Genomic DNA, 27,128 nt, shown 5'->3' with positions numbered 1-27,128 from the left:
TCGTCACTGGTGTTGGCCGTCAGCGGGAATCGAACTCGGGTTGCCAGATTTCGTAGTGCAGCGCGCTAACCGCTACACTACCGCTCCCCACGCACACACACGTACACACACGCACACACACACATATATACACACACACACACGTACACACACGCACACACGTACACACACGCACGCACACACAATGCACACGTACACACACGTATACGCACACATGTCCACACATACGCACACACACACACACATGTACACACGCACACACACACATGTACACACACACGTACACACAAATACACACACACATATGTACACACACGCACGCACACGCACACACACGTACACACATACACACGCACACACACATACACACATACGCACACACACGCACGCACACACCAGCTGCTCGATCATCACCACCTCCCCACCCCTCTCCCCTCGCGGGCTCGCTCTGCTCATCTGACGGCAGCCGCCGTCTCGCCGTGGGCCCCGCTGCGTCTCGGGAGAGAGCGGCTGCGATGTGGCCGCAGCCCGCCCCGAGGCACCCCCCGCGACACCCCTCCCTCCCTCCCCCACCCATGGCCCGATCTCTCATCTCGATCCCTTATCTCGCTCGATCCCTTATCTCGATGCTTTATCTCGACCCCTCATCTCCCCCGCTGACGGCTGCTGTCGATCAACACCACCAGCCTCGTGGGTGCAGCCTGTCCAAGGGTCACAGGCGAAACGATTTTGTTGTTGCTGTTATTGTTGTTGCTGCTGCCCTCTCATTTCTTTTTCCTGTTGATCGTGTTCTTGTTGTTGTTCTTGTTTTTGTTGTTAACGTGCGATGGTTTGATTGATGCTAACCTCGCACCAGCAGCGTCACGATTGATTTTAATCTATCAGCAGCAGCAGCAGCAGTCACGATTGACGTTTATCTAACCGCAGTAGCAGCAGCAGCAGTCACGATTGACGTTTATCTAACCGCAGTAGCAGCAGCAGCAGTCACGATTGACGTTTATCTAACCGCAGCAGCAGCAGTTGCAGCAGTCACGATTGACGTTGATCTAACCGCAGCAGCAGCAGCAGTCACGATTTATTTCACGTTACGATGCCATGACTAGCATGGGCGACAAGCTGTAGGCATACGATGCCAATGTGTTGCTATGGACCGCAGACACTGTGAAGGTGATACCACGTGTACCTGTCCAGCCCCTATGTCAGCCCGTTGCTGGATGAGGGACTCCCAATGGCCACGCAGGGTGGTGGCTGGCTCTCCGACCAGACCATACCAGCGGTGGAGGTGGTGACACGCGTGGCAAAGCGAGCAAATGCTTCGGCCGCCAAGAGGTTCAGGGGGCATCGTATGAATAAAGACATTGGGATACATCAAATGTCAGCTGGTATTCTAATAAACATCTCTATTTTTGTCCCTCTGATGTCACTTCATCTCTATCCCTTACCGATACATTGCTCCTGTCGTCGACATGAAACGTGAGTGGAGGGGGGGGGCAGGCGGAGCGAGGAATCATATCTGCCGAGGGCACCCAAAGTGACAGCCGCATCGCGGTTCACAGCGGTCGGCACGAGTTGCCGATACTCACAAAGTTCCGTTCCGTTTAGGGGTTGTCTGGAAAACAAATCCCTTCGCATGGCCGTTCGTTGTATCCGAATATACAACGAACAGCAACACTGTTTACATCCCCAAACATCTACGTGAACAACAGAAGAAGCATTATCTCCAGACCAAGCCCAGCAAACGAGGAGAGTGCCCGGGATTTACAAACACGTGATCGCGAATTTAAGATGAAAGCGTGTGGATCGCGGTCAGAACCCCCCACAGTTAATAGCTGTCTGTCTGTGTCTGCCGGGGGAATCTGTTTAAGAGTCAGGAGTCGCTGGTCATTCCTTATCAAGAGACCCGCGCTCAGATAGGCTGCTGCTAGTCAGGCCCAGACACGCAGCGAGCGGACAGAATCTATCCCCCTGTTTTCTCGACATTTTTTTTAATCTGATCTGATCACGGATTGCCACCGTCGTCACAGCACACGCGCACACACCCACAAGCGCACACATACACGCGCACACACACACGCGCACCACCGCGCACACACGTGCATACACACACACATGCGCGCACACACACACGCTCGCACACACACTTATACACACACACAGGCGCGCACATACACACACACACGCATACACACACACACGCGCGCACATACACGCACACACACACACTCGTTCACACACACGCTCACACACACGCGCGCACACACGCGCAAACACACACGCGCATGCACACACGCGCATGCACACACGCGAAGCCACATGTGCTTAGAAGGTCCTCCGTCTCGTCTGGTGGAGTTGTTATTGACATACAAATTGAATGTGTCAGATGGGAATAATAACGGTGGCGATGATAGTTATGCAAATGCTCTTCTTCTGCTGGATGAAGGCTTCACCACGCTGGGCAGTATGGGTTGATGAAGGGGGAGGCCAAAGACTGGCTCGGATATCACTTACCACTGATGCTAGCCTTGGCCGGGAATTGAAATCAAGTTGGAAGGTTCATCCCGCATTGTGCTAATCACTGCACCGCCACTCTCCCCCGGGCACGCGTATATGTGCACACATCTATAAGCGCGCAAGCACATTGGCAGCACGGACATGAATACACACGTGTGCTCATACTTCTCACGAAGGAAATTGTGCTACACCAATGGCTCTGTATCCCTATATGGAAAGTAAAATGAATTTCGATGGCATAAGCTTGTAATTCTAAACCCACAAATCGTGAATTCCATAGCACGAGTAAAATATTGACTTTGGTATCATTCGTCTGGGAAATAAATCGTGCGTGCAAGAGAATAGTTGAAAGCCACCCTCGGCGTTAAGAATTACCTAAAAATTTGGAAATAAATACCAATTCCCATAAGTTGTATGTTCTCACAATGACTTAACATCAACCGCAGCGGTGTTAAGTGATTATGCATTACCCTTCACGAACTAATTTACTCTACATCCATATAATGTATCAGGATTATATGTTGCTGGATATTCATGACATGCCATGGACATACCACCATGCCAGAGGTCTGTAAATTATTGAAATTATCATTATATTTTGTACCTGAAGCTGGCAGTTGAATGTGTTAAATGATTTTAACCTCAAATGTAATTAATTATCTCACACCACATACGTATAGCGTATCAATAATACATTCTGCTGGATATTTACGACGTGACCTGGGGGGCCTTCATCCAGCAGTGGAACGACAGAGGGCGGAACATTATTTAATTAATATTATTATTAATATTCTCCACGATTGCTTCTGAAAAGATGGTGCAACGCACAAGCAGTGCCACCCTATCAGGCAAGCATTCTGGGAAAAAAAGAAAATGAAAAATTATATGAGACGAGTCAAGAATGATATTAGACAAGGCAAAAGGATGGTGAGGAGACATGGCCTGGACACATCACGAGAGTGCAATGCCCGACAGATGCGATCCCAAGCAAGAGTTGTGATGCAGTGAGATGAGACAGCTTGAACGAGGGGGCTGCCTTCGCAGTGGATGCTGGACCAAGTCGAAGGACATCAGCAGCTCGGAGGAGTTCAGCATTGAGGATGCCCTTCACAGTGACACTGCAGGCAAAAGAGCGGAGGAGCCACAATCAGCGTTCATCAACCCAGAGCCATCGGTCATTCAGAGAAAGATAATAAACACATGGGCCAAGGTCTTGGGCTCACTTTGGCAAGGAGTGATTCTTTATTTTTATATAGATAGCAAATTTAACAGCACGTATGGTTAGATCTTAGACACAGATATACAGCTCTGCCAACTACCAACAGACACGAAAAACCTAGTTATATGTCTATATATATATCCCGAAGTGTATAATATAACGTGTTTTGAATGAAGGGAACTGGGTGTTTGTTTTACGCGATGGAGACACTCCAGAAAGAACTGTGATATTGTACCTGTGGGACGCAGAGCAGAGCGATGAAAGTTCACACAATAAATTATTCTGACTAAAGCCTCATGAACAAAACGACGACGATGATGATGATGTCATGTTTCGTATATTTCACAAGTGGTAAGTATATGTCCAGCTAGACTACTGCGTGATTAATGTCCATCGTTAACATGTTGTGTTTTTACAGGATACACCCCATACCATATTTCCGCAATAAATATTACCGGGCACAATGGCATTTATGGTGCAACACAAAGACGAAGAAGAGATTTATACTTAAGTAACATGCATATCATACAATATGCGGCAAATATATATGTTCACACAAAATGTATTTTACACGGAGTAATGTGTCTGTGTATATATGTAGGGAGCGGTGGTGCAGCGATTAGCGCGCTGCGATACGAACCCGGCGACCCGAGTCCAATTCCCGCTCACGGTCAGCGCCAGTGACACTCATCTGACCCGGTCCTGACCCTCCCCTAGGTCGACTCAGTCTTAAATGAGTACCCGGTGCAATGTATAAACATCGTCAATGTGAAGATAAAGGCGGGTTCGGCATGGTACTTGCCCAGCCAGCAACTCGTGTACCGTGCCGGCCTTCATAGGCGCTACTCGCTAACAGCACGTGGCCCCAATAGTCCATGAAGGCGATGCGGGGGGAAGGAGGGTGGGATCTTTGTCTTTGTCATACGTAAATATGAGAGGGCCAAATCTGTCTCTTTTAGCGGAGACCCCAAGACAGCGGTGCACATTGCCTGGTGCTTTGTAACTCACGATTGCCCCCCCCGCCCCCCAAAGGAAAACGATGATATTTTTTGCGAGCTGTCGACAGCACTGATTGATGATGTATAAACACGTCGGGCTCTAAGGTGCAAACCTTTTGTTCGCGCGATGCTGCTTGGCCTAGTGCGGATTCAGTTTGATGGGGGCCTCAGGGCTGTTATCGTTTCGGGGGGCCCAGCTTGTGGGTGCACTTCCCTCCCTTGACCGCTTCGCCACCACCCACGTGCGATGCCAAACGCCCCACTCCTAATCACCGTTGGTTATTTCAGTTCAAATGCGCGTCTCGTTTCAGTGTGATGTACGAGTCGTCGAGCCAAATTAAAGTGAGAGCTCATGAAACCATTTTTTTGATATCGCCACGTGAATGGCAGCAATGAACGAAGTGACGCTACGGCTTTAAATTCACCCAATTACCTGCAGGAGGCATCACCGTGCTGCCGTATCGCACGTCGGTATAGGGCACTTTGGCATCGGTGGGTGAGGTGCTGGTGAGGGGCGGTGATCATTGGGTTCAAACTCTCTGTTCCGTGAGAAAGTGTCCCGTAATGACTTGAACCACGCTGGTATTTCTGGGAGCCCCTCAAATTCCGACCCTAAAGGCCCCTCCGTTGATCCAGGCCCTGTGCTTTTGGAAAGAAAAAAAAACACGGAGCCGCCTTCGTTGCACCAATTCTCAGCGCTGCACCTTGACTGTCGTCGGCTCGATTCTGTCGGGAGGAGGAGTTCGCGTCGAAGACGGAGCGAGAGCTCTTCCATGAATCTGTTCGCGTCGATGACGGAGCGAGTTCGCGTCGATGACGGAGCGAGTTCGCGTCGATGACGGAGCGAGAGCTCTTCCATGAATCTGTTCGCGTCGATGACGGAGCGAGTTCGCGTCGATGACGGAGCGAGTTCGCGTCGATGACGGAGCGAGAGCTCTTCCATGAATCTGTTCGCGTCGATGACGGAGCGAGAGCTCTTCCATGAATCTGTTCGCGTCGATGACGGAGCGAGTTCGCGTCGATGACGGAGCGAGAGCTCTTCCATGAATCTGGCGACGGCAGAGGAGGCGACCGAAACCTCACCTCCAGTTCTGCGGTGGAAAAACGAACACGTGGAAATCGGAAACTGACACGTGGGGCCGGCCTGTGCGTCAACGATGCTAGCCCTGGGATTCCAGAGAACCCCTCCCCCCCCCCCTCCTCCTCACCCCGGCATTTAAGAGTATTCTGTCGATGGCTGAAGATTCTTGCTGCTCAGCGGCCACGTTGGGAAGAGATTGGGCGATGATGAATGGTTTCCTAATGATGCGTTACGAGAGCACAAACTGTTGGCAGATGATGAAAGTTTTTTTTGTGTGCGCAGCTCCTGCATTGTCTCACACACGTCACTGCTAGCGAAAGAGCCTCCACTCTATGGAGCTCTGCAGGGCTCCCTCTAGATGGTATATTGGCCTACTTTTCCTCACTGGGCAATCATCATGGAATAGGCTGGAGTACCCACAGTTCAAACCCAACCGCACACGACTGACCATCTATACTGCTGGGTTGGCAAAGCCAAAGTTAATATAAAACATTAAAACAATGAACAGTTTTATTAATGAAAGGAACATAATTTTTTGGTGTTCTGCAGGGTGAGATTATCTTGATCAAGATTGCAGATACAATGATAAAAATCAAGGCACTCGCAGACTCCTGTCGCAATGGCGCGTGGGACAAACGTTGTAAATCAATTGTGGGGACAAAATGTCCCAAACAACGCATGTAATTTTGTTCACGTCACAATGTGTGCGTGGGGCCGGATGAGGGCTTTATGTGACTAAGGTGAACTATGCAGGACCGTCGCATTCCTAGCTGGCAGAAATTCACGACAGCCAACATGACTCCTGACAGCAGGGGTGGGGAACGTCCGGCCCGTGGGCCGTATGAGGCCCACGAAATCATTTGGGTCTGGCCCTGCCCAAGGCAACCGCAGGCGGGACTCGAAATTCAATAAATCTAGGAGCAAACCTGGAAAAGCAGTTGCGAGTAGCGACATCATCAATACCAGCTAACATCATCACACGCCTCACCAAAGAGAAGCAGTTCCAGCCATCGCATTAGGGGTGAGTTAATTCAATGTTTGACTAAATAATTTTTAAGTTGATAATTTTGTATGGTCCGCAAATTATGTTATAAATATCCAAATGGCCCTTGGCAGAAAAAAGGTTCCCCACCCATGCCTTACAGCATTGGCCAGCACAACAGTCGACGAGCTATTGTTTAGAAATCGGACACATGCATCAAATCAGTTCACGTAAAACCGGCTATTGTGTTCCTTTGCTCCCCAGACGTGGTACCAAAACAACATTGCACCCGTTGTGACCACGGGGGGTGGTGGTGGTGGGGTGGGTTTGCTTGGTAATGAATGATCCTGTCTCTTCTCTCTTCCCCGAGCACCGCCTGTTCCGATACGAAGTTCCAAATAGCTCCCCGTGTTTACTTTTCCCACAGCGAGGTGATTTATGGAACATTGTTGTCCTGTAGCTCACGAGGCCATGACCACATCGTCAACAGCGCTCCCCATCTCTTCAGGTCCTCGGAAGCAAATAGAGGGTTTAACCTGGGTAATGATAATACTGGGATGGGTGACCACAATGCAAAAAAGTGTTCAAATATGCGGGGGGTTGCGTTAAATTGCAGACAGCAGATTAAAACTGAACATCGCAAGGGAGAAGAAAACAAAAAAAACAGAACCGTGTTACAGGCAACATTTAACAACGGTACTGCACAGATGCAGCGTGCTTCAAAAAATGTGAACACTTATATTGGACCATCGTTTTTCATGGAAAAATAACGGATACTAATTCACTGTAACGTGATAACAAATGTAATGTTAACAGCTTTAGAAAGTCAAAGAGTCTCCCACTTGTTCGCCATCGTTGTCCACGCGTGGCCTGGAATCTTCTCCAGGTGGTCTCCAGAGCCCGGAGGCGGCACATATCTTGTGTTGTTGTTGCAAATTCTCTGAAGTGTTCACATTTTTGGAGCACCCTGTATATCTCAATATTGAAAAAAAAAATCCCGTATCATAAATAGACTGGGTCAAATATATGTTTTGTTGTTAAATAATTCACGGTAAAATTATACACGTTTGTCAAGTCAGAGGCAATATTACACAAATTTTAAGTAATACATGCACTGTCAGCTAAACAGGCTCAGACGCATATCACAGATATATGTATATCTATTTCCAGATGGTAAAATGGCCATTTGGAAGCGCCGGGATGAAACCGATTCATCCTGCAGCCCATGCTCACTGCAATTTCCACTTCGTGGAAACATCGCGGTATAGAAATAAGAACCGTTTTGATAGGTGCCGGTACACATTACTGATGTTCCGTGAAGTGACGGAAACGGCATATTGTTGTAAACTGGCACATTTGTCATAACAACGTTTTTTTTTTGTTTAGATCGCTAAAGTATAAATGTGTCGCGTTAGTATGTGTCGTCCGATATAGCACGGCTGGGCTACGTACGGTGCGAAAGAAGTTCAACACACAGTACACGTGGTGCTGTTATCTCAATTGTCGTGGGCACTTGGCAACCGTGCGTGACCAGAGCTTGCAATAAGCCGTGTCCACACACACACACGTGGGCAAAAACGCAAAACAATCGTCATTAACACAAACAGAAAAGCAAGAATATAGAATATGTCACGGCATGTATTCATGAAAAATGTAGCGTCACAAAGCATTGTTTCGTTTTTGTACACACACACATATTATGATAAATCGAGAGCATGAAGGATGGTTGTGTATGTATATATATAGGAGAGAAAAAAAATGTTGTAAGATAACGCAATTTTGTTTAGAGCTTACTCCAAAATTAGCAAAGGATAGGAGCCAGGATACAGGAATGGAGTGTTTGTCAACTGGCAGGGCTGCGATCCATTGTCTCCTGTTGGCAGAAGAGGCGTGTGCACAACAACAACCGCCATTCGCCACTAAGTGGCGGTGACGTCACCACGACGCTTGTGCCAGGCTGTGTGCACGTTGAGGCCACGTGATGTGTCGAAGGCCCGCTGGCAGGAGGTCACGGGGCAGACCCAGGTGCCACGGGTCGACTGACTGAGATGGCTGGCTGATGCACCACTTGTGCCACCTACTGTGACAACTTGCTGTGCTTTAGCCACCCGGCGCTCCGCTCGTTGTTTTGAGCATCGCTCCTCTGCCCTCCATTGTTGTTGGAGGGCGAGTGCCTCCAACTGCCTAGTAGCGGTCCTTCACGAGCCTCCTCCACAGAGGCTGATTTTGACACCGCTGGTACCAGTCATCGGAAAGTCCACTCAACTCCACATCCTCTTGTACTACATCACTCGGGTGGCTGGTTTCGAAGCGCGGTGCGCTAAATCACTCACTCACGACGTGCGTGCGCGCGCGCGCGTATGGGACCTGAAGAGCCCCTTTGTGGTGACGTGACAGAGCAACCTGCGGTGCAATGCGGTGCGGCGTGATTCTTAGCCAGCGGAGCTGATGGTCCGGACTGTTGTCTCGGAGCTTTCCCATCGCGCCCCTTCCCCCCCCCCCCCACCTCTATTGCCACGCGAAGACGAGATGAAGAGTCTTGAGGAGGTCCCTCTTCAAAGCACTGCCAGGGGGCTAAGCCATTGCTCTTCCGCAGCGAACGCACAGTCACGACGCAATGAACGGTTATACAATCTTTTGTTAGGCTTCTGGTTTGAAAACGAAAACACACACAGTCTAGGCCATTATGCAAGGTTTCCAGAAGAGAAGTCTGCGCTCCTTTCAAAGCAGCCAAACTCAAGTGCTAAGCCGGCCCCATTGACACAAGGTTACGAATGTTTTGTTGTAAACAGCCGTACACAGTAGCGATTTGCACAATTTACACAAAGCATGCAGCCGCACGCCTCAGATTTTTTTTTTTATAAAAACCTCCAAGGAAATAAATAAAACACTTACAAAATAAATATACTCCCTTACAAGCGTGGCAATTAATCACGCTGGATTCTGCAGATCTTCAACGCAGTACAACTCAATAGACACGCTTCCAAAATGCACAGAGGCCCCCCCTTGTTTGTTGATTTTGGCTGAAATATGTTCACTGGAGGGGCACATCATTGGCCCTGTGATGGATGGGGCCGCGCATTATTCGTGTCTCTGCCTGTGTTGTACTGGCGGGATATTTCCGTCATGGAAATAGAGCCTGCATGCAGTGCGAATGCACGAGTGGCCACGGGAGGTAATGACAGAGGTATCAGGTGTGAGTGCGAAGGGACTGGTGGCTACGGGAATGATCGAGAAGGGAGCGTGGTCAGGTGAGGGAAGAGGACGGTGGAGTCTGCCAGTGGAAGGAGCGTCTTGAGTCAACGAGAATGATCGAGAAGGGGGGCGTGGCCTCGTGTCAGTATAAAAGGGGGAGATGCGCGGGAGACTCGGGGCTGTTGCAGTGGGGGTCTCCGCCTGATGTCAAGTGAACGCGTCTTCAATAAAGTGACATCTCAAGAGAAGTGTGTCAAGTCGTCATTACACTTATATAGAGAGAGATAGGGAGAGACACGCTAGGGCAATGTCAAGTCCAGCAAATGCTACGAATGATTCACGTATTACCCACAGGCCATGGAATTGCCGTTACCTTCGTGGGCTATTGCAGTCGATTATTGCGACGTCAATGACTTAAACTGGAGGAATCCGATGAGCTATGAAGCTCTTTACTTTTCACAGATGTCCAGCATGGCAGTGATTTGTTCTTGAGTGCCAATTGCTTTTCATTCAAACTTACCTCATTTTATCATTGTGGCCAAACTTGGCATTCCACCAGGCCTATTGATTAAAACAATGGAACCCTTGGTCGGTCATTCACGCATTCGCCTTCAAATGTAATATTCCAACTTTCTAATTATTGTTATTCTTAGATGGGGAAAGACGCCAACCTTGACGCGGTGTTCCTGTCAAGCAGGCCCATGTCGCGACGTAGACACGTCGATCCCCACCGCTATTGTGGTTCGCATTCGTTTACAAACACACAACGGTCCTTGTCAGGACCAAAGTCGAACGACTGCACGGCCCGGTCCTCCGCATCCACCGACTGAATGCAAGGTCGTCAGTGCCAGGCCCGGACTGTGTCATAGAGCAGCATCCCGTAGGGAAAATATCCCGGTGGGGCCGGTTCCATTCTGAGGACCGGTGGGCCGGTCTGTGTGGCCGAATTTGTAAATGTTATTCGAGTAAAAAAAATATATACACGTATAATTTTACTTTTATTTCAATGTTCGATTACCTCTAATGCGTCCGCTTCATTGCTCATTCACGCTCTCAGCTGGCATCAAGTCCCGCATACATTTGGCAGGCAGCCAAAGTTAATTCCCCACCGGCCCATTTGTTGTTTGGACCCAGCCCAAATGGGCGAACGAGATCGCACGGCAACAAACCACGCGAACACATCGCCACATCGCAAAACATTTGTTGTAAATCAACATGTAATTGCCCGTCGCCCGGAATTCGGGCCGGTGTGTTTAGAAACGCCTGGGCCGATTTTGTTTCTATTCCCCGTGCGCCGCTGTTTGTCGCCCACGAAGCTCCAAGCACCTCGCGTAGATGTCGTCGTTTGTGCGATAGACTCACGCGGAGAACCAAAGAGAAGACCCCGAAGGTAACCGGACCCGTGGCTACGGCCTCATTCGCTTCGCGTCAACGAAGCGTCAACGAAGCGAAGGTCGGTGCTGCCGCGTGCATTCGACGTGACCTTTGATGGGTAACCCACAGTCGTTGAGGAAAAACGAAGACCCACGGGAACTTTCGCAAGTCGCGGTCAATGGTCGGCCAAATATCGCCGGTGAATGTCTGTGAGCCGCCTAACACCGAATTGTTAACTCCTTCGTTTCCCGTGTCTCCCTCATCCGGCAGTATAAATGTGTGACTTGAACAGCCACGGTGCGTAATGGGGATACTGCCAAAACGATGCGGGAGGCGAGAAGTTCGCAGACTGGACCTCGATGGAAGATGTCAACCAGCCCTTGGACCCCAAACAACCTGCTACTTCCATTGGGCCAAGTGGCACACAGACCACAATCCAAACCTTTGCTTCCTCTCAAACCATAACAAAGGAAATCCACTAACATCTTTACGAACCATTCTTGGGGCCTTTCCCACGAAAGTCAACATCGCCCAGCCATTCTCTCAAAAGGAAAACAGACGAAGCATCCTATCAGCTTCACGAACCATCTTTTGACCTTTTCCCACGAAAGCCAAAATCGTAAGACCATTGTGAAAATAGTGTCTGTGCCGACACCACGCTGGGATTTCCGCAAAGCAGAACTGGGCTCCTTCCACGTGTCGCAGTCAAATACCAGATCCAGCAAATGGATCTGGTATGGAGTTTGCGTGTCTCTCTCCGTGGTCGTGAAGATTTTTCTCCGGGTCCTCCGGTTTTTCCCTCCACATTTAGAATCAACGTCACGCGTTTCGAGTATTTAGCTGCTTTACGTTTCCACACGACAAGCCACTTCGTTGAGCTTTCATTTGTGGCCAAGTCGCTTCTGCAAAGGAAATACATAACTCAGTGGGCGCTACCTGGTACAATAAAAACAAAATCGTTCGTAACGACACGGCAATCATCTCGATTAAAAATTCATTTCTTTAGAACTGCGTTTTGTGTTCCATTTGTTGTCGTCCCCCACACCACTAATTGGCTACGTACGATGCGAAAGAAGTTCAACATGCATACAGCACAGTCACTGAACTCAAGACCGCCATGAAACAATACATCATAGTACACGATGCCAAGTAGTTAAATAAAAAAAACAATCGCATCTTGAGAAAAAGAAAGGTACTCATCTATTAAAAAATCCAGGGCATTGTTGACTTTAATTGGTTATTTCAGCTGCTTCCTAATGGCATCTCAGTGTCTGTCTTATCACAGATAACATTTATATCGTATATAATATAACATTGCAGGCAATGACACCGTGGAGTAGAGAGTGCATCAGAAATGATTCACTTCATCACCGGAAAAAATTCTCAAGCGATTAGTTGTGATAAACGCTGATCACTCACCATCAGGGATCTTCACGGTTCTTTAGGCACAGCGATCAAATGCTCACTCATCTGATAATATTCCTCGTGTTACCGCGCAAGTGAAGGGTATTTTAGATGCATCAAGACACTACGTTCATATGGCGAATAAAACAAATCCATCTTTGCGTATGCCGGCATTACAAATTATTATTATTATGTTGGGCATTGCGATTGCTACAGTTTTGGTGAGGCCAGGGGCAATATTTTTTTTGGGGGGGGGATTCGGTAAAAAAAAAAAACCTCAATATTTCTGTGGTGAATACGAGACGGTGGTGGTCAATCTTGATTTGACCGTCACGAAGCAGTTCCTTGAAGAGGCCGCCGCACGCGGCTCCGGAGACGCGGGTTATCGATTCCCTTTGGTTTAGACTCTTGATTCTAACTCCATTGTGTGCCCAGCATCGGCGTTTATGATCAGTTCAAAGGGAGCCGAAGGGAATCAGTCTCGGCGTAGCGAATGGTTGTGTTTAAGCAGTGTCCCCCCCCCCCCCAAAAAAACTGGTTTCCTGCACACGAGCCAGGGACCAACCTCCGAAAAACGGTTCAAAGCAGTCAGAGTGAGTGAGCGAGTGTACGTGAGAGGCATAAAGGATTTATTGTGTTGCTGTATCGGCCACACACACACTGGTGAATACGAGCCAATCGAATCTGGACACCAACCCGGACAAAAAAAAATCCCCTGGAACCTGGAACCAATTAAGCGTCAAGGTCACCGCTAATGTAACACTTTTGCTGTGATACTAAAATAATATTAATCCTGCCAAGTGAGCAATTTGGCCGCACTTTGTTGAAATAATGAAGTTATGGAAGAGGTGAGCCACTGGCCAGCGCTCTGTGAAATTTCAGCATTTACTCTAGATTTGAAGCTTTCGTGACTGCAAGGATTCATTTTCTTAGGTTTTTTTTCGGTAAAGTCACGTAGGTAAAACGTTACAATTAATAAAAGTAAAATAAAATAAAAATCACGACGTTTCGGAGGCAACACAAGCTTCCGACTTTTATTAATTTTAATGTTTTACCTACGTGACTTTACCGAAAAAACCTAAGAATTTTCAGCATTTACCCCTCAAGATTATATGATGCCAATTGCGGGGGATGGGGGGTGGGGCTGGGGGGGATTGACGAGGGGGCACGAGACATCACACGCCCACAAACGGCCTGGCGGCAGTCGGGGGCGTGGGTTTGACCGCAGGAGCGGCATCCTGTGTTTAGAATGGCCAGCGATGTGCAAGCGCGTAAACACAGGTAACCCGTGCATCCTGCCACAGCTCTCCCGTCCGCAGTCTCGTCGTCGGTGGGTGGACATCTCGGAACGTTTCACTGCAAGAATGTCGGCGCTTACTTCATTACAGAGCACGTCCACGTCGTGTAAACAGCGCTGGCTCCGCACGATATTTCTGCACCCTCTCTCGATTTTTTTTTTGTCGTGGAATGCTTTTAGAGCAAATCATCCGTTGGTGGGGTCCAATGATCTAAGGGTATTCTTTGTTCTCTTTTTGTGCATCGCACAATCCACTGCCATCCATCGCCGCCTGCCTTCATACGAACAGCAGGCACATGGGAACGATTTTTTAAGTGGGGGGGGGGAGCGGGGGGGTGCAAGTGGCCATCGGGGGTCCATGTCCAGTAACCAAGTCGCCCCTGCAACCCCGTGAAGCCAATTGACTTGCTCCTCCGTCCAAAACGTCGGGGTGTGGGAGGGGAGCTATCTATCCCACCTTGCCCTGTTTGTCCACGACTGGGGCAATGATGGAAGCAGACCCCACATATTTTTTGACACGTGCGAAGAAAAACACGAAGGCAAAGGGTTCATAAGGAGTTTGCGTGTGGAAAAAATTGTGAATATGTTAAGTAGAAAATATGTTGCCGTCAAACACACGTGTGTATACTTTATTGTGGTATTTCTTCTTTGAACGCGAAATTCCATGGCTTAAGAAACAGCATGGCCACATTTCCCACTGAACACATTTTTTCCAAATCCTGGGTTTGTGCCCTGCCTCTGTGTCTGCATTCATGAACTCGATCGTCTTGAGCATCTCCGTATTTACATTCTTCCACAACAAATCAGCGGTGCAATGCATAATTTCTCATATACTCTCCACTCCACGGTGTCATTGCCTGCAATGTTATATTATATACGATGTAAATGTTATCTGTGATAAGACAGACACTTATATTCCATTCGGAAGCAGGTGAAATCACCAATTAAAGTCAACAATGCCCTGGATTTTTTAATAGTTGAATACCTTCCTTTTTTCCAAAATGCGATAGTTTTTTTTTCCTTTAACTACTTGGCATCGTGTATTGTGATGTATTGTTTTGTGGCAGTGTCTCCAGTTCAGTGACTGTGCATGTCTGAATGTTGAACTTTTTCGCACGCTACGTAGCCAACGGCGCTAATCGCAGGTCAATCTAGATGATGATGATGATGATTTCAAAGTGCAAAGCTCCAGTGGCTTCCTAATATCGAAAAGAGCGTTCCAGACGGCTGCAGGAGCTCATCCGAACGCGCGCCATGCAGTTGACCGTCTTTGTTCAATTACCAGCCAAAATCCTCAGCGAGCTGGACCCTGGGGTCGCGAAATGTCTTGCCACCCTCGCTCCCCCTCCATGATTTATAGTGGTACAAGAACACCCCGAAACATATCCAACCCTTGATGTATTAATTAGCTTGGAGCTGGGGTATACTTGACAATCAGCTGTACATGAGAAACGCGTAGGATCAAAGTGGGCTCAGGAATCAACACGTTTATTCTCAGCCGTGTAAACTCTTATTGGAGACCTACGTTTATTTGAACGGGAAGACGGATTATTTTTCGTGCAAACAAAAAATGTTAAAAACAAACCTCACCGCCTCCTTACGATCGCCTCGCACGCGCACCACGTGACGTCCTTTCCAGTTTGTTGTTGTTCTTTCTTTCCGTCTTGTTAAATACAAAGACAAAGATACCCCCGTGTAGCCTAAACACACTGCTGGGGCAAGTGCTGTTGGCGAGCAGCACCTATGAAGGCCGAAACGGTACACGAGGGGGTGGGTGGCCAGCACCACGTCCGGGCCGCCTTTGTCTCCCTCGTCGCGATGTTTACAAACCACACCAGGTACTCATTTGAGGCTGAGTCGACCTAGGTGGGTGGGTAGGACCGGTTCAAATAATCGTCACTGGTGTTGGCCGTGAGCGGGAATCGAACTCGTGTTGCCGGGTTCGTAGTGCTACGAATTATTAACACGTACAGACGTGTATTATATAATGTTCAGGTACGAATTTGTATTTCTCTAGGGTTCAATACAATTTGATAAATAAACGGGGAAAAGTCGAAACATAGACGCATCAAAATTCTATTCTTTCAACTAACTTTAAGAAAATGCAGCAGGCAATTCCAAATAATCCTGAAACCACGACAGGAGTGGCCCATACGCGGTACAATGGGTGGTCAAAACTTACAAAAAATGAATATATAGAAAAATACACACGCATGCAATGCGTTTATTTGGAAAGCCTGACTTTACGTGCAAATATTGTACCCCACTAAGGGAATTGCCTCCAGCACGTCAGGGGTTGGTTGGGTGACAGCACATTTCATAGCGCAGCGCGCTAACCGCTACACTACCGCTCCCCCACACACAGACACAAAGATCTCCCGTATAGCCTTAACAGACTGTAGGGGCAAGTGCTGTTAGCGAGCACCTATGAAGGCCGGCACGGCACACGAGGGGGTGGGTGGCCAACACCACGTCCGGCCGCCTTTGTCTCCCTAGCGGCGATGTTTACACATCGCACTAGGTACTCATTTTAGGCTGAGTCGACCTAGGGGAGGCCCGGGACCGGTTCAGATAATCGTCACTGGTGTTGGCCGTGAGCGGGAATCGAACTCCGGTCGCGGGGTTCATAGCGCAGCGCGCTAACCGCTACACTACCGCTCGCCGTCGCTTGTGCCAGGCCATGTGCACCTTGAGGCCACGTGAAGTGTCGAACGCCCGCTGGCAGGAGGTCACGGGGCAGACCCAGCAGGTGCCACAAGTCGACTGACTGAGATGACTGAGATGACACACAGACACACACACAGACACACAAGCGCGTGTCGTGGCGTCGCGAACACGGCAGTGGTGTCTGCTCGCGTGGGCAAATCGCCAGGTATACAGGAGGTCGTGGGTTCAATCCCAACCCTGATGTCTGCTGTATATTTGGAGTTTGCATCTCTCTCTCATCATCATCACGGTGGCTAGGAGATGTTAACTACCTCGCCAGGTATACAGGAGGTAGTGGGTTCAATCCCAACCCTGATGCCTGCTGTATATTTGGAGTTTGTATCTCTCTCTCATCATCATCACGGTGGCTAGGAGATGTTAACTACCTCACCAGGTATACAGGAGGTAGTGGGTTCAATCCCAACCCTGATGCCTGCTGTATATTTGGAGTTTGTATCTCTCTCTCATCATCATCACGGTGGCTAGGAGATGTTAACTACCCCGCCAGGTATGCAGGAGGTTTGTGAGTTAAATCGCAACCCTGTCGCCTGCTGCTGTATATTTGGATATTGCACGTCTCCTTCTCTCCCCGTGCCCGCGTGGATGTTGTCTTTTTTCCGGGTCCTCCGCTTTTCCCCACCACGTCTAGAATCAGCGTGCCGTTCAGCGTATTTGTCCGCTATAAAAAAAAACTTCCCACGCGACGATTACGCAACTTCGTTGAGCGATCATTCGTGACGGCCAGGTTCGCTCCTGAAAAAAGAAAACCTACGCAGCTCAGCGGTGTGTGCGGGGTGAGGTGGGGGGGCCTTACCTGGTCGAATTAAAAACAAAGATTTCGTTTAAAGTCCACGTGCTCGCGACCGCTCCGCCGCTCACTCGCCCACCGCTGGTGGGAAGCCGTCACATCGCACCCCCCGCCTGTACCTTCCTGTTTCCCTTGGCAAGGGGGGGGGGGGAGCGGCTGCCGCAGACCGAGAGCGGCCACGGAGGAGGAGGATGAGAGGGGGGAGCGTCGACATTGCGAGCTTCACCGCACACCACGCCACAGACGGCCGCCGCCTGGGAACGACAGCTCTTATCCCCGCTACGAGTCTCGCCGTGCAGCCTTCACAGGCTGTTGCTGTTGCGTCGAGCGCTGTCAGCGAGCAGCGCCTATGAGGGCCGGCACGCCGCACGAGCGATGCCTGGAGCATGATGATGTTGTTATAAAGGGGTCCTAAATAAAATAAAATAAACCCCATGTAAATATTAACACACCCAAATTTTACTTGCATAGTAAAGTAATTGTAATTTTTCATTCGCTATACGACCAGATATTACGAGTAATCGCTAAACTTAAACACCCAGTCGTTCACAAGAGTTGAAGGCGGTATGGTACTAGAGTAATAGAACAAGTGCAGAATCACTGAACCGGAATTGATAGCTTGAAAGCATTTAGAGCGGGGCCCTTGAAATTGCGGGGCCCGTAGCTACTACACATAAATAGTAGCTACTACTACATATGTAGCTACTTTTGCTACTAAGACAACCTGGCACTGGAGCGATGGAGCAGGTGGCCAACACGTGACCGGACAGCCTTTGTCTCCCCGGTGGCGATGTTTACACATGGCACCAGGTACTCAGTTGAGGCTGAGTCGACCTAGAGGAGTGAATCCCATGAGCGATCCAGATATCCGTCGCTGGCGTTGACCGTGATAGGGAATCGAACCTCGAGTCGCCGGATTCGTAGCGCGCTAACCACTGCACCACCGCTCGCCCCCGCCACCCCTCCCCCCTCTTACTTAACAACACCCCCCCCCCCGCGCTCCTCCTCTGTCTCTCTCCCACGCCACGTGTCCCAGTCGCTCTCCACGGGCACGCGCTTCCTCAACAGGATGCGCCGCTGTCCGCAGCGAGCGCACGCGCGCTTCATTGTTGAGAGCATCACCACCCCACCCCCACCCACTTCCCCCACCCACCTCCCCCCCACCCCCACCCACTTCCCCCACCCACCTCCCCCCCACCCACTTCCCCCCCACCCACCCACTTCCCCCACCCACTCCCCCCCCACCCACCTCCCCCCCACCCCCACCCACTTCCACCACCCCCCCACCCACTTCCCCCCCACCCCCAGCCCCCCACCCACTTCCCTCCCAACCCCACCCACCCACCACCCCCACCCACTTCCCCCCACCCCCACCCACCCACCGCCCCCCACCCACTTCCCCCCCACCCTCCCACCCACCTCCCCCCCACCCCACCCACTTCCCTCCCACCCACCTCCCCCCACTCCCACCCCCACCCACCCCCCACCCACCTCTCCTCTACCCACCACACACCCCCACCCACCCACCTTCCCTCCACTTCCACCCACTTCCCCCCCACCCACCCCCCACCCACTTCCCTGCTGGTTGAAGGTGTCCCTACACCGTGCCGATGATGAGGAGCCCTTCGACGACGGGAGGACTTCGTCCAGCAGTGGACCAGATAATGGCCGTCATTATTTTTGTTAACGGTCAGAAGTGAACGTTGCAACAACAACATCCTCTGTCACAAGCATGGGAACGTTGCACGTATCGATGTTTCTATTTGTAGCTTACGCAGATGCTTTGGCATGAAATATTAGCAAACAATGCTATTAATACCAGCTTCCCTTGCTGTCGGGAAATCCCTGATGGCACCAAGGGGTAAGCAACGCCGCCGTGACTCTACGTGGGCGTCTCGGCGGGCTTCGGGAAGAGAAGCGCTCTGAGATCACCGCCAGACGCGGGGGTGGCCGGGTGGGTGGCCGGGGTGAGGTGGCCGGGGTGAGGTGGTCGGTACGAGTGGCCGCTATCCGGAGCGCTCCAATTGCCCCGTGAATCGACGAGGCGCTCTCGAGTGTTCTGGAACGTTGCTCCCTCGGAAGTTTTCAATCACACAGATTATGAAAGACATTCAGAGAGCCGCGTGGACATATTTTTTTTGTCGTTTCTGTTTTCAAAAATAGAATGTCTCACAGAAAGGAAATGTCCAAGGGTAGTGTACTGGTCAAGTTATATCTTCATGAACTTGTGATGTCTTTTTTGGCACAAATGTGCCATCCAAAGTGCATCCCCTGCAATGGCTTGCTCATGCCACTATTGGCCGAAGAACCTCCACTAGACGTCGCTTCCTGGAGAGACCCTCTAGAGAGTGTTTGGCCTACTTTTCCACGCTGGCCGGATGTCATGGAAATGGGGTGGAAGTAACCCCACACTCTACACCGCCATCCTAGGTTCAAATCCAGGCAGCAGTCTGTGATTAATCCGGATCCTCGAGTGTAGTGAGTTGATGATCTCAGCCCTGCCAGCAATGACAGCAAAAAAGAACCGTCACGTTAAATGTGTTTATTTTAACTGCACAGCCCACGAATTACCATTGTGCATTTTCATATATCGCTGGCGGCGAATACAGGATAGCTGCTAGGCTAAAGGTTATTTTCCTTGGGGAGTGTGAGTCATGGGTTAGACAATGGAGCTTGGTGAAAATCAGTCACATAACAATTCATGGATGCATTAATTGAAATCAATTTGGGATTCTAATGATCATGTCAAATGGCGGATGTAAAAATGTATGCCCGAATTGCATATGGCGTATTCCAATGCACTACGTTACGTTGAATTCGAACTGGTCGCAGCAGCTGCAATCACATATTCCACAATGGGATAATAGGAGAATCGCCCTAACGTGTTTGCGGTGCACCACAAAAGTGGAACACATTGTCCACTGCGAGTCTCTGTGTGAGTCTGTGGGTCTCTGTGTGAGTCTATGGGTGTCTATATGAGTCTGTGGGTATGTGTAAGTCTTTGGGTCTCTGTGTGAGTCTATGGGTCTCTGTGTGAGTCTGTGGGTCTGTGTGAATTTATGGGTATGTGTGTGAGTCTATGGGTCTCTGTATGAGTGTGAGTCTGTGTGAGTCTATGGGTTTCTGTGTGAGTCTATAGGAGTCTGTGAGTCTCCGGGTCTCTGTGTGAATCTATGGGTCTCTGTGAGTCTGCGGGTCTCTGTGTGAGTATTTGGGTCTGTGTGAGTTTGTGGGTCTCTGTGTGAGTTCATGGGTGTCTGTGAGTCTGTGGGTCTCTGTGTGAATCTATGGGAGTCTGTGAGTCTGTGTGTCTCTGTGAGTCTGCGGGTCTCTGTGTGAGTCTATGGGAGTCTGTGTGAGTCTGCGGGTCTCTGTGTGAGTATGTGGGTCTCTGTGTAAGTCTGTGGGTCTCTGTGAGTCTGTGGGTCTCTGCGTGAGGCTATGGGAGTCTGCGTATGTCCACTGTGAGTGTTCTCCCGAGGGCACCAGTGGGATTAACTCGCTATCCTTTGAAACCAGACGATTGATTCACGACTCAGACATCGATTTATCGTTGCTACTCAATTCATATCGATGAGAAAGAGAATGCGTGTTGCGCAACGAGGGTTGTCCAATCAGTCTCGGTCTTTTCAGCTGTGCAGTTCACTGTAATAACGTTCAACACGCTACCACAAATCAATTCCTGTCACCCGACCACATGCAAATTCCTGGAGTGTCCGGTCATACTCGAGACAAGTGGCAACCTCATGGTCAACATTTTGAGAATGAAATATGAAAAGCACGCAGAGAATGAAACCGGTGACTTTTATTTTGAAATGTGTTGTGACCCAACCAACTCCTGAAGTGGTGAAGGCAACTCCCCTAGTGGGGTACAATATTTGCACGTGAAGACGGGCTTTCTAAATAAACGTAATGCCTGCGTGTGTATTTTTCTATATATATATTTTTTTATTTTGACCACCCATTGTACCGCGTGTGGGCTACTCCTGTTGTGGTTTCAGGATTGTTTGGAATTTCCTGATGCATTTTTTTAAAGTTCGTTTAAAGAATAGAACTTTGATGGGTCAATGTTTCGACTTTTTCCGTTTATATGTGTTAAATTGAACCGTAGAGAAATAACATTCCTACTTGAACATTATATAATGCATTTCTGTACGGGTTTTTTTAGTTCGTAGCACTACGAACCCGGCAAACCAAGTTCGATTCCCGCTCACGGCCAAAATCAGTGGCGATTATCTGAACCGGTATTGAGCCTCCGCTCGGTCGACTCAGCCTCAAATGAGTCCCTGGTGCGGTGTGTAAGCATCGCCACTGGGGAGACAAAGGCGGCCGGGTGTGGTGCTGGCCACCCACCCCCTCGTGTGCTGTGCCGACGTTCATAGGTGCTCGCGAACAGCACTTGCTTGTTTTTGTTATAGTACACGTAAAAAAAACAAAAAATAATAACCTGCTTAGGAATTAAAAAATACTTCCCTTGCAACCCAATACCCATACAATTGCATCTGAAAACCTGCACATTCTGCAAGTATGTTAACTTCTCTCTCTCTATTTACCGCCGCAACACGTGTGATCACACACACACGCACGCGCTTGCCATAGAGGCATTGGTAAACCTCGAGCATGCAACGGCCTCGCAGTGCCCCCTGCTGGCAATGTTTGGAGATGCAGCTGTGAGTCCCGTGTCACCCCCAGAGGTCGCAACCGGGTACCCGATACCCGTACCCTACCCGATTGCGACCCTGGTGTGGCCGGGTACGGGTACGGGTGGGCCGTGAGTCACTGGTGAGTAACCGTTTGTCACTCATTTCGGGTAGGGTACGGGTACGGGTAGGGAACGGGTACCCGTACCCTACCCGGCCGGGTACAGGTACCCATTTGCGACCCTGGTGCGGCGGGTACATTTTGGGTAAGGAATCAAAACCCGTTTGCGACCTCTGGTCACCCCCCATGGACCGGGCTGTAGCGGCGTGGCGATGGCCTCGAACAAACTACAAACTCTATTCTTTGGGTCTTTCGATGAAGTCACGGCGATAGGTTCAAAAGAAAATAAACAAAAAATAATAACAACAAAAAAACTACGACGTTTCCTGATTACGAACACTTGCGTTGTGATCGAAACGTCGTAGTTTTTTGTATAATTTTTTGTTATTTTCTTTGAACCTATCTACGTGACTTCACCGAAAGACCCAAATAATATGAATTCCTGCAGTCACGAAAGCTTTAAGTCAAGATTTAAACCACAAACTATTTTTCACGTTACCAGGTAAGGCCCCAGTGAGCTAAATTGCTCTTTCTCTTCTTTCCAGAAGCGACCTGGTCATCACAAATCACAACAGCTCAGCGAAGTGGCTTATCGCGTGGAAATGTATCGGAGCCAGATTCTCTAAACGCGTGATTTTCATTCTAAACGTGGAAGAAAAAAAAACCGGAGGACCCGGAGACAAAATCCACGCGACCACGAGGAGACAGCCATGACAGCTGCAAATATACAACAGGCGTCAGGGTCGGGAGCGAACCCCACGACATTGTGTGTGCCAGGCGAGGGAGTTAACATCTCACCATCGTGGCGACCCACTTCAGTGGGGGGGTGCTGGCCCATCAAATTATGTTTGTCCCTCACCCACCCACAACTCTCTTTTCGATGTATAAAATCACAGTGATATGACAGAAGAGATGCAGAGAGATACAAGTAAAATAGGAAAGAGTGGAGAGGTGAAGTGAGACGAGAAGAGAGATGCAGACGATAAAGAGATTTTTTTAAATGGGAGCTTTTCTGCCAGTGTCAAAGTATGAAAAAATAAGAATACGTTTTACCCTTTCTGGCAATAAAACAGGAGGTGTTTAGATGTTTCAAAGGCAATGTATATGTAATATTATCAGAGCATGTTTGTGTACATGTTCACAAATACGTGTGGCTAATGCGAACTTTGATTCTTTGCAAAAGGATTATAGTTGGTGTTTGAACATCGTAACACCTGTTTTATTGCCAGAAAGAGCAAAACCTATTCTTATTGATTCATGGATAGCAATTACAGAGAATAATCGGTTGTTTATGTTAATTCAATTTGAATGATTTTTTTGTTATATTCAAATTTGAGAAGATATTTGACTCACCGCTGTATTTAGTTCACGAATCTGGGGGCCCCTTGTGTTGCTTAGGGAACTCAACTTTTGCTTGATTTGCCTGCGCCCAGCGCCGCCACCCATTTCAACAACGACACCCCCGTTGACGAGTACACAGATACAACGTTCCCCTACTCCTCAAATTAATTGCGTGGCAGGACTTGTCTCCGCCTTAGTGGTCCTGAAGTAGGAACGGAAATCCCACATTCCCCCACAGCAAGACGACCGATGTTTTAACTTCCCACCGATTTGTTTGTGCAGACTTTGCCAGACGGTGCTCAACGGCACTTTTGGCGATCTTCGTGATGATGGAGACAATTACAACAAAATGATAATAATGATGAGGCTTATTCTCAACCTTGGCTTAGGATTTCAGCTCGTGTTGCACAGTCAAAAGCCACTCCCGTTGAGGGAAGAATTAGCAATCAGGGTAACTCATTTGCAGTCGAGTCTTTTCATTCGTTGCACCGCATCACGTCGGCACCCGCCGCTTTAAGGAACGGGGATGTTCATTTAAGTCAAATCTCGTTCCTTATCGCAGCAAGCGGGAGATCAGCGTGGTCTTGAAGTGGTTCCACTCCACGAGACACTGAAGCTCCTTCTGCAAGCTCTCGTGTGATGGGTACGGGCTGAGCTGAACACACAGAGAAAGGCGAGGCACAGCAAAATTCAGGAACAATCAGAGCTGGGACGATCGGTCAATCAAGTAAAATTGTCATCGACAACTCTTTTCACGATCGATCATTTGTATTCTCTGATTAATCGAGTAATCGAACCGATAGTCAGTCATCAATCACTTGACTAAATAGCCTGGAATATTTCGATTTAAAGCTTTCGTGACTGCAGGGATTCATCTTCTTGGTTCTTTCGGTAAAGTCACGTAGAAGGGAAGTAATAAAATAATAACAATAAACATAATAAAATAATTCTCACGACGTTTCGGCCACAACGCTGTCTCCCCGACAGACCTGGTCTTCACCTGAGGACGCTACTTGCGTTGTGGCCGAAACGTCGTGAGAATTATTTAATTATGTTTTATTATTTTATTACTTCCCTTCTACGTGACTTTACCGAAAGAACCAAGAAGATGAAGCCTGGAATATGTCTATTTACACTAGATATCAGAAGCTAAGCAGGGATTTTGAGCCTGGATCGTGCCTGGTGGGTCGACCGTAGTGCAGGCCAGGGAGTCATCGGTGGCGCCCAAGCAGCGCTACGCTGTGGGCACCAGGGGGCAGTGCAACCCAACCCATTATTGTACTGCGCTTCTATGCCACCGCGTATGCTATACCGCAAGCCTTCACGAGCCTGCGCTGACCAGCTTGGCGATGTTCATGGTCAATAAGCCCCTAGAACCCACACGCCATTGGGGCAAGTCCTCACCCCGCAGTGGACGATGAATATGAACACTCTCACAGGGATGTCAAAATACACGTAGGAATATTAAAAAAAACACCACCACAGCCCACGTCTTTGAGATCACGAAGCAACAGGAAACGTTGCCCGGCTATCTGATTGAGCTGTTTTGAGGTTTTGGCCGGCCACGAGAGGCTATTTAGAGGTTGCAGTCGTTTCAATCGCATCTGCGTAATTGCCAGCAGCTGTGCGCAGGGAATGCTACCCTCTGTAGCAAATCAATCGACTCCACCGCAAACGCACGACCGCTAGCCACGTCAACCACACCTACCCAGAGCAGCATATTCTCCGCCCATCGGTTTAGGATTTTTTTTAAAAATGCAACAACATCGTGGAGCATAACAGCGCTTGAAAGCAACCGCATCGAAGGAGAGTGTGCAGGAAATGGGACGCGATTTTCGAGGTTATTTAAAGAGGGGGCTTTTCTTGAGCAAGCTGTTGGCGCGGGGCACAGGGTTAAAGAGCTAACAGGAAGGTAAAGGTTTGAATCAAGACATTGCATTGATAGCGTCAGTCACAGGAAACAATTAGTCTTGAGCCTGCACTTGTAGGAAATAATTAATTCTAAGTATTTAGCCAGGAAAGCCTCACTCGAGTCTCAATAAAGCCCTTCAGGTGATTCCTGCATCGGGATAAAATTGGCCAATACAATTCATGTGGGAGGAAACCAGAGAACCAAACGCTCAGCAGTGTCATCTCCTGGCCACACCTCGCAGCCCCGTGACTACGGCGCCTGGCAAGGCCTGGCGGTCACTCGGCCAACAACGAACCAGGCTCACGCCTGCTTAGCCTCCGAGATCTGACGAGACTGGGTGCACTGTGGGTGAGTTGGACATCGGCGAAAGGGGAACCTCCCAGGTTGACGTTTTGACTTCAGTCTCATTGAAAAAAAAAATCTCGTCACCTTAATTAGTTAATTAGTTAATAACGATAATTATGAGTATATTTGGGTTTTCGCTACATTATTGCAGAACATATTTTTGCGATACTACAAGTACCATGAAGAAGGGCCATCACCCGAAACGTTGCCTATGATATAGTTGTTCCTTTTAGGGCAGTGGTATTGGCAAACGCGTTGAGGCCTTCGTTGTTGTTATTATTCGAATCAGAATCGTTATTGAGATTGGAGGAATCCGATGAGCTATAGGGCATAGGGCAAGGCCATCACGAAGGCACCATGGCCCCTAGACGGGTATAGCCTGCCAGTAGGGGCCGATGTTGCTAAGTAGTTTTACTCAATGCATGTATGAATGTATGTTGAACTTCTTCTGCACCGTACGTAGCCAACCGTGCTAATCGGATGTGCAGGGGAAGGACAACAAGCTGAACACAAAAAGGAGTTCTAAATAATAAAATTTACAATCTAGATGATGATTATTTAAAAGTTCATAGCTCCAGTGGCTTCCTAATATCGGAAGGAAGAGCGTTCCAGACGGCCGCAGGGTCGCATCTGACAGCACGCGATGCGGTGGCCGTCTTTGTTCGATGGTTCGCCAAAAGCCGCTGCAGGGATGACCGAGAAATGGGACAGTGGCCCGCGGTCGAGACTAACAACGCAGTGGCTTCCCAAGGAGTGAACACTCCTCGAGGGAGCATCCACCCTGGATGTTCAGCGATGCAATCAGCTCCTGTGCAAGCGGCTAGGGAGATGTGGTGCTGCTGCTGCTGTTGCTGCTGCTGTTGCTGCTGCTGCTGCTGTTGTTGCTGATGCTGCTGCTGCTGCTGTTGCTGCTGCTGCTGTTACCAACCTTCTTGCCCAGGTGCTGAATGTAGGCGTCGTCCACGTGCTTGCGGAAGAACTCGCGCGATATGAGGACGCACTCGGCCCCCTCGGACACGAGCACCATGCTCGTGCTCTCGTTGAACACTGTGTCCGTGAGGCCCTGCAAAGCCCACGGGGCGGCGATGGACACGGTCACACCGCCACCGACAACTCCCTGCTGCCCCGAGACGCTGTCGCACCGTGCCGAGTGATGGTCAAACAATCGCCCCAAACCAACCGTGGCCGGCCCTC

General features: G+C 49.3%; 1 protein-coding gene across 1 annotated transcript in view; it reads right to left on the bottom strand.

Annotated features, from left to right (window-relative positions):
• Positions 1-21,364: 21,364 nt before the first annotated feature.
• LOC144724097 (uncharacterized) overlaps positions 21,365-27,128 on the bottom strand; it is a 33,231-nt gene continuing 27,467 nt past the window's right edge. Inside the window, exons 12-13 of the mRNA XM_078602976.1 lie at positions 26,863-26,997; positions 21,365-24,332 (exon numbers count right to left, since the gene is read on the bottom strand). Of these exons, the coding sequence (XP_078459102.1) occupies positions 24,231-24,332; positions 26,863-26,997 (237 nt within the window). The 3' untranslated portion in view covers positions 21,365-24,230. The remainder of the gene's footprint in view (positions 24,333-26,862; positions 26,998-27,128) is intronic.

Source organism: Lampetra planeri, chromosome 19 (assembly GCF_965212315.1).
Source record: "Lampetra planeri chromosome 19, kcLamPlan1.2.h2, whole genome shotgun sequence".
NCBI lineage: Eukaryota > Metazoa > Chordata > Hyperoartia > Petromyzontiformes > Petromyzontidae > Lampetra > Lampetra planeri.
The sequence above is the reverse complement of the archived record's forward strand: the minus strand, read 5'-3'. Positions and strand labels throughout refer to the sequence as shown.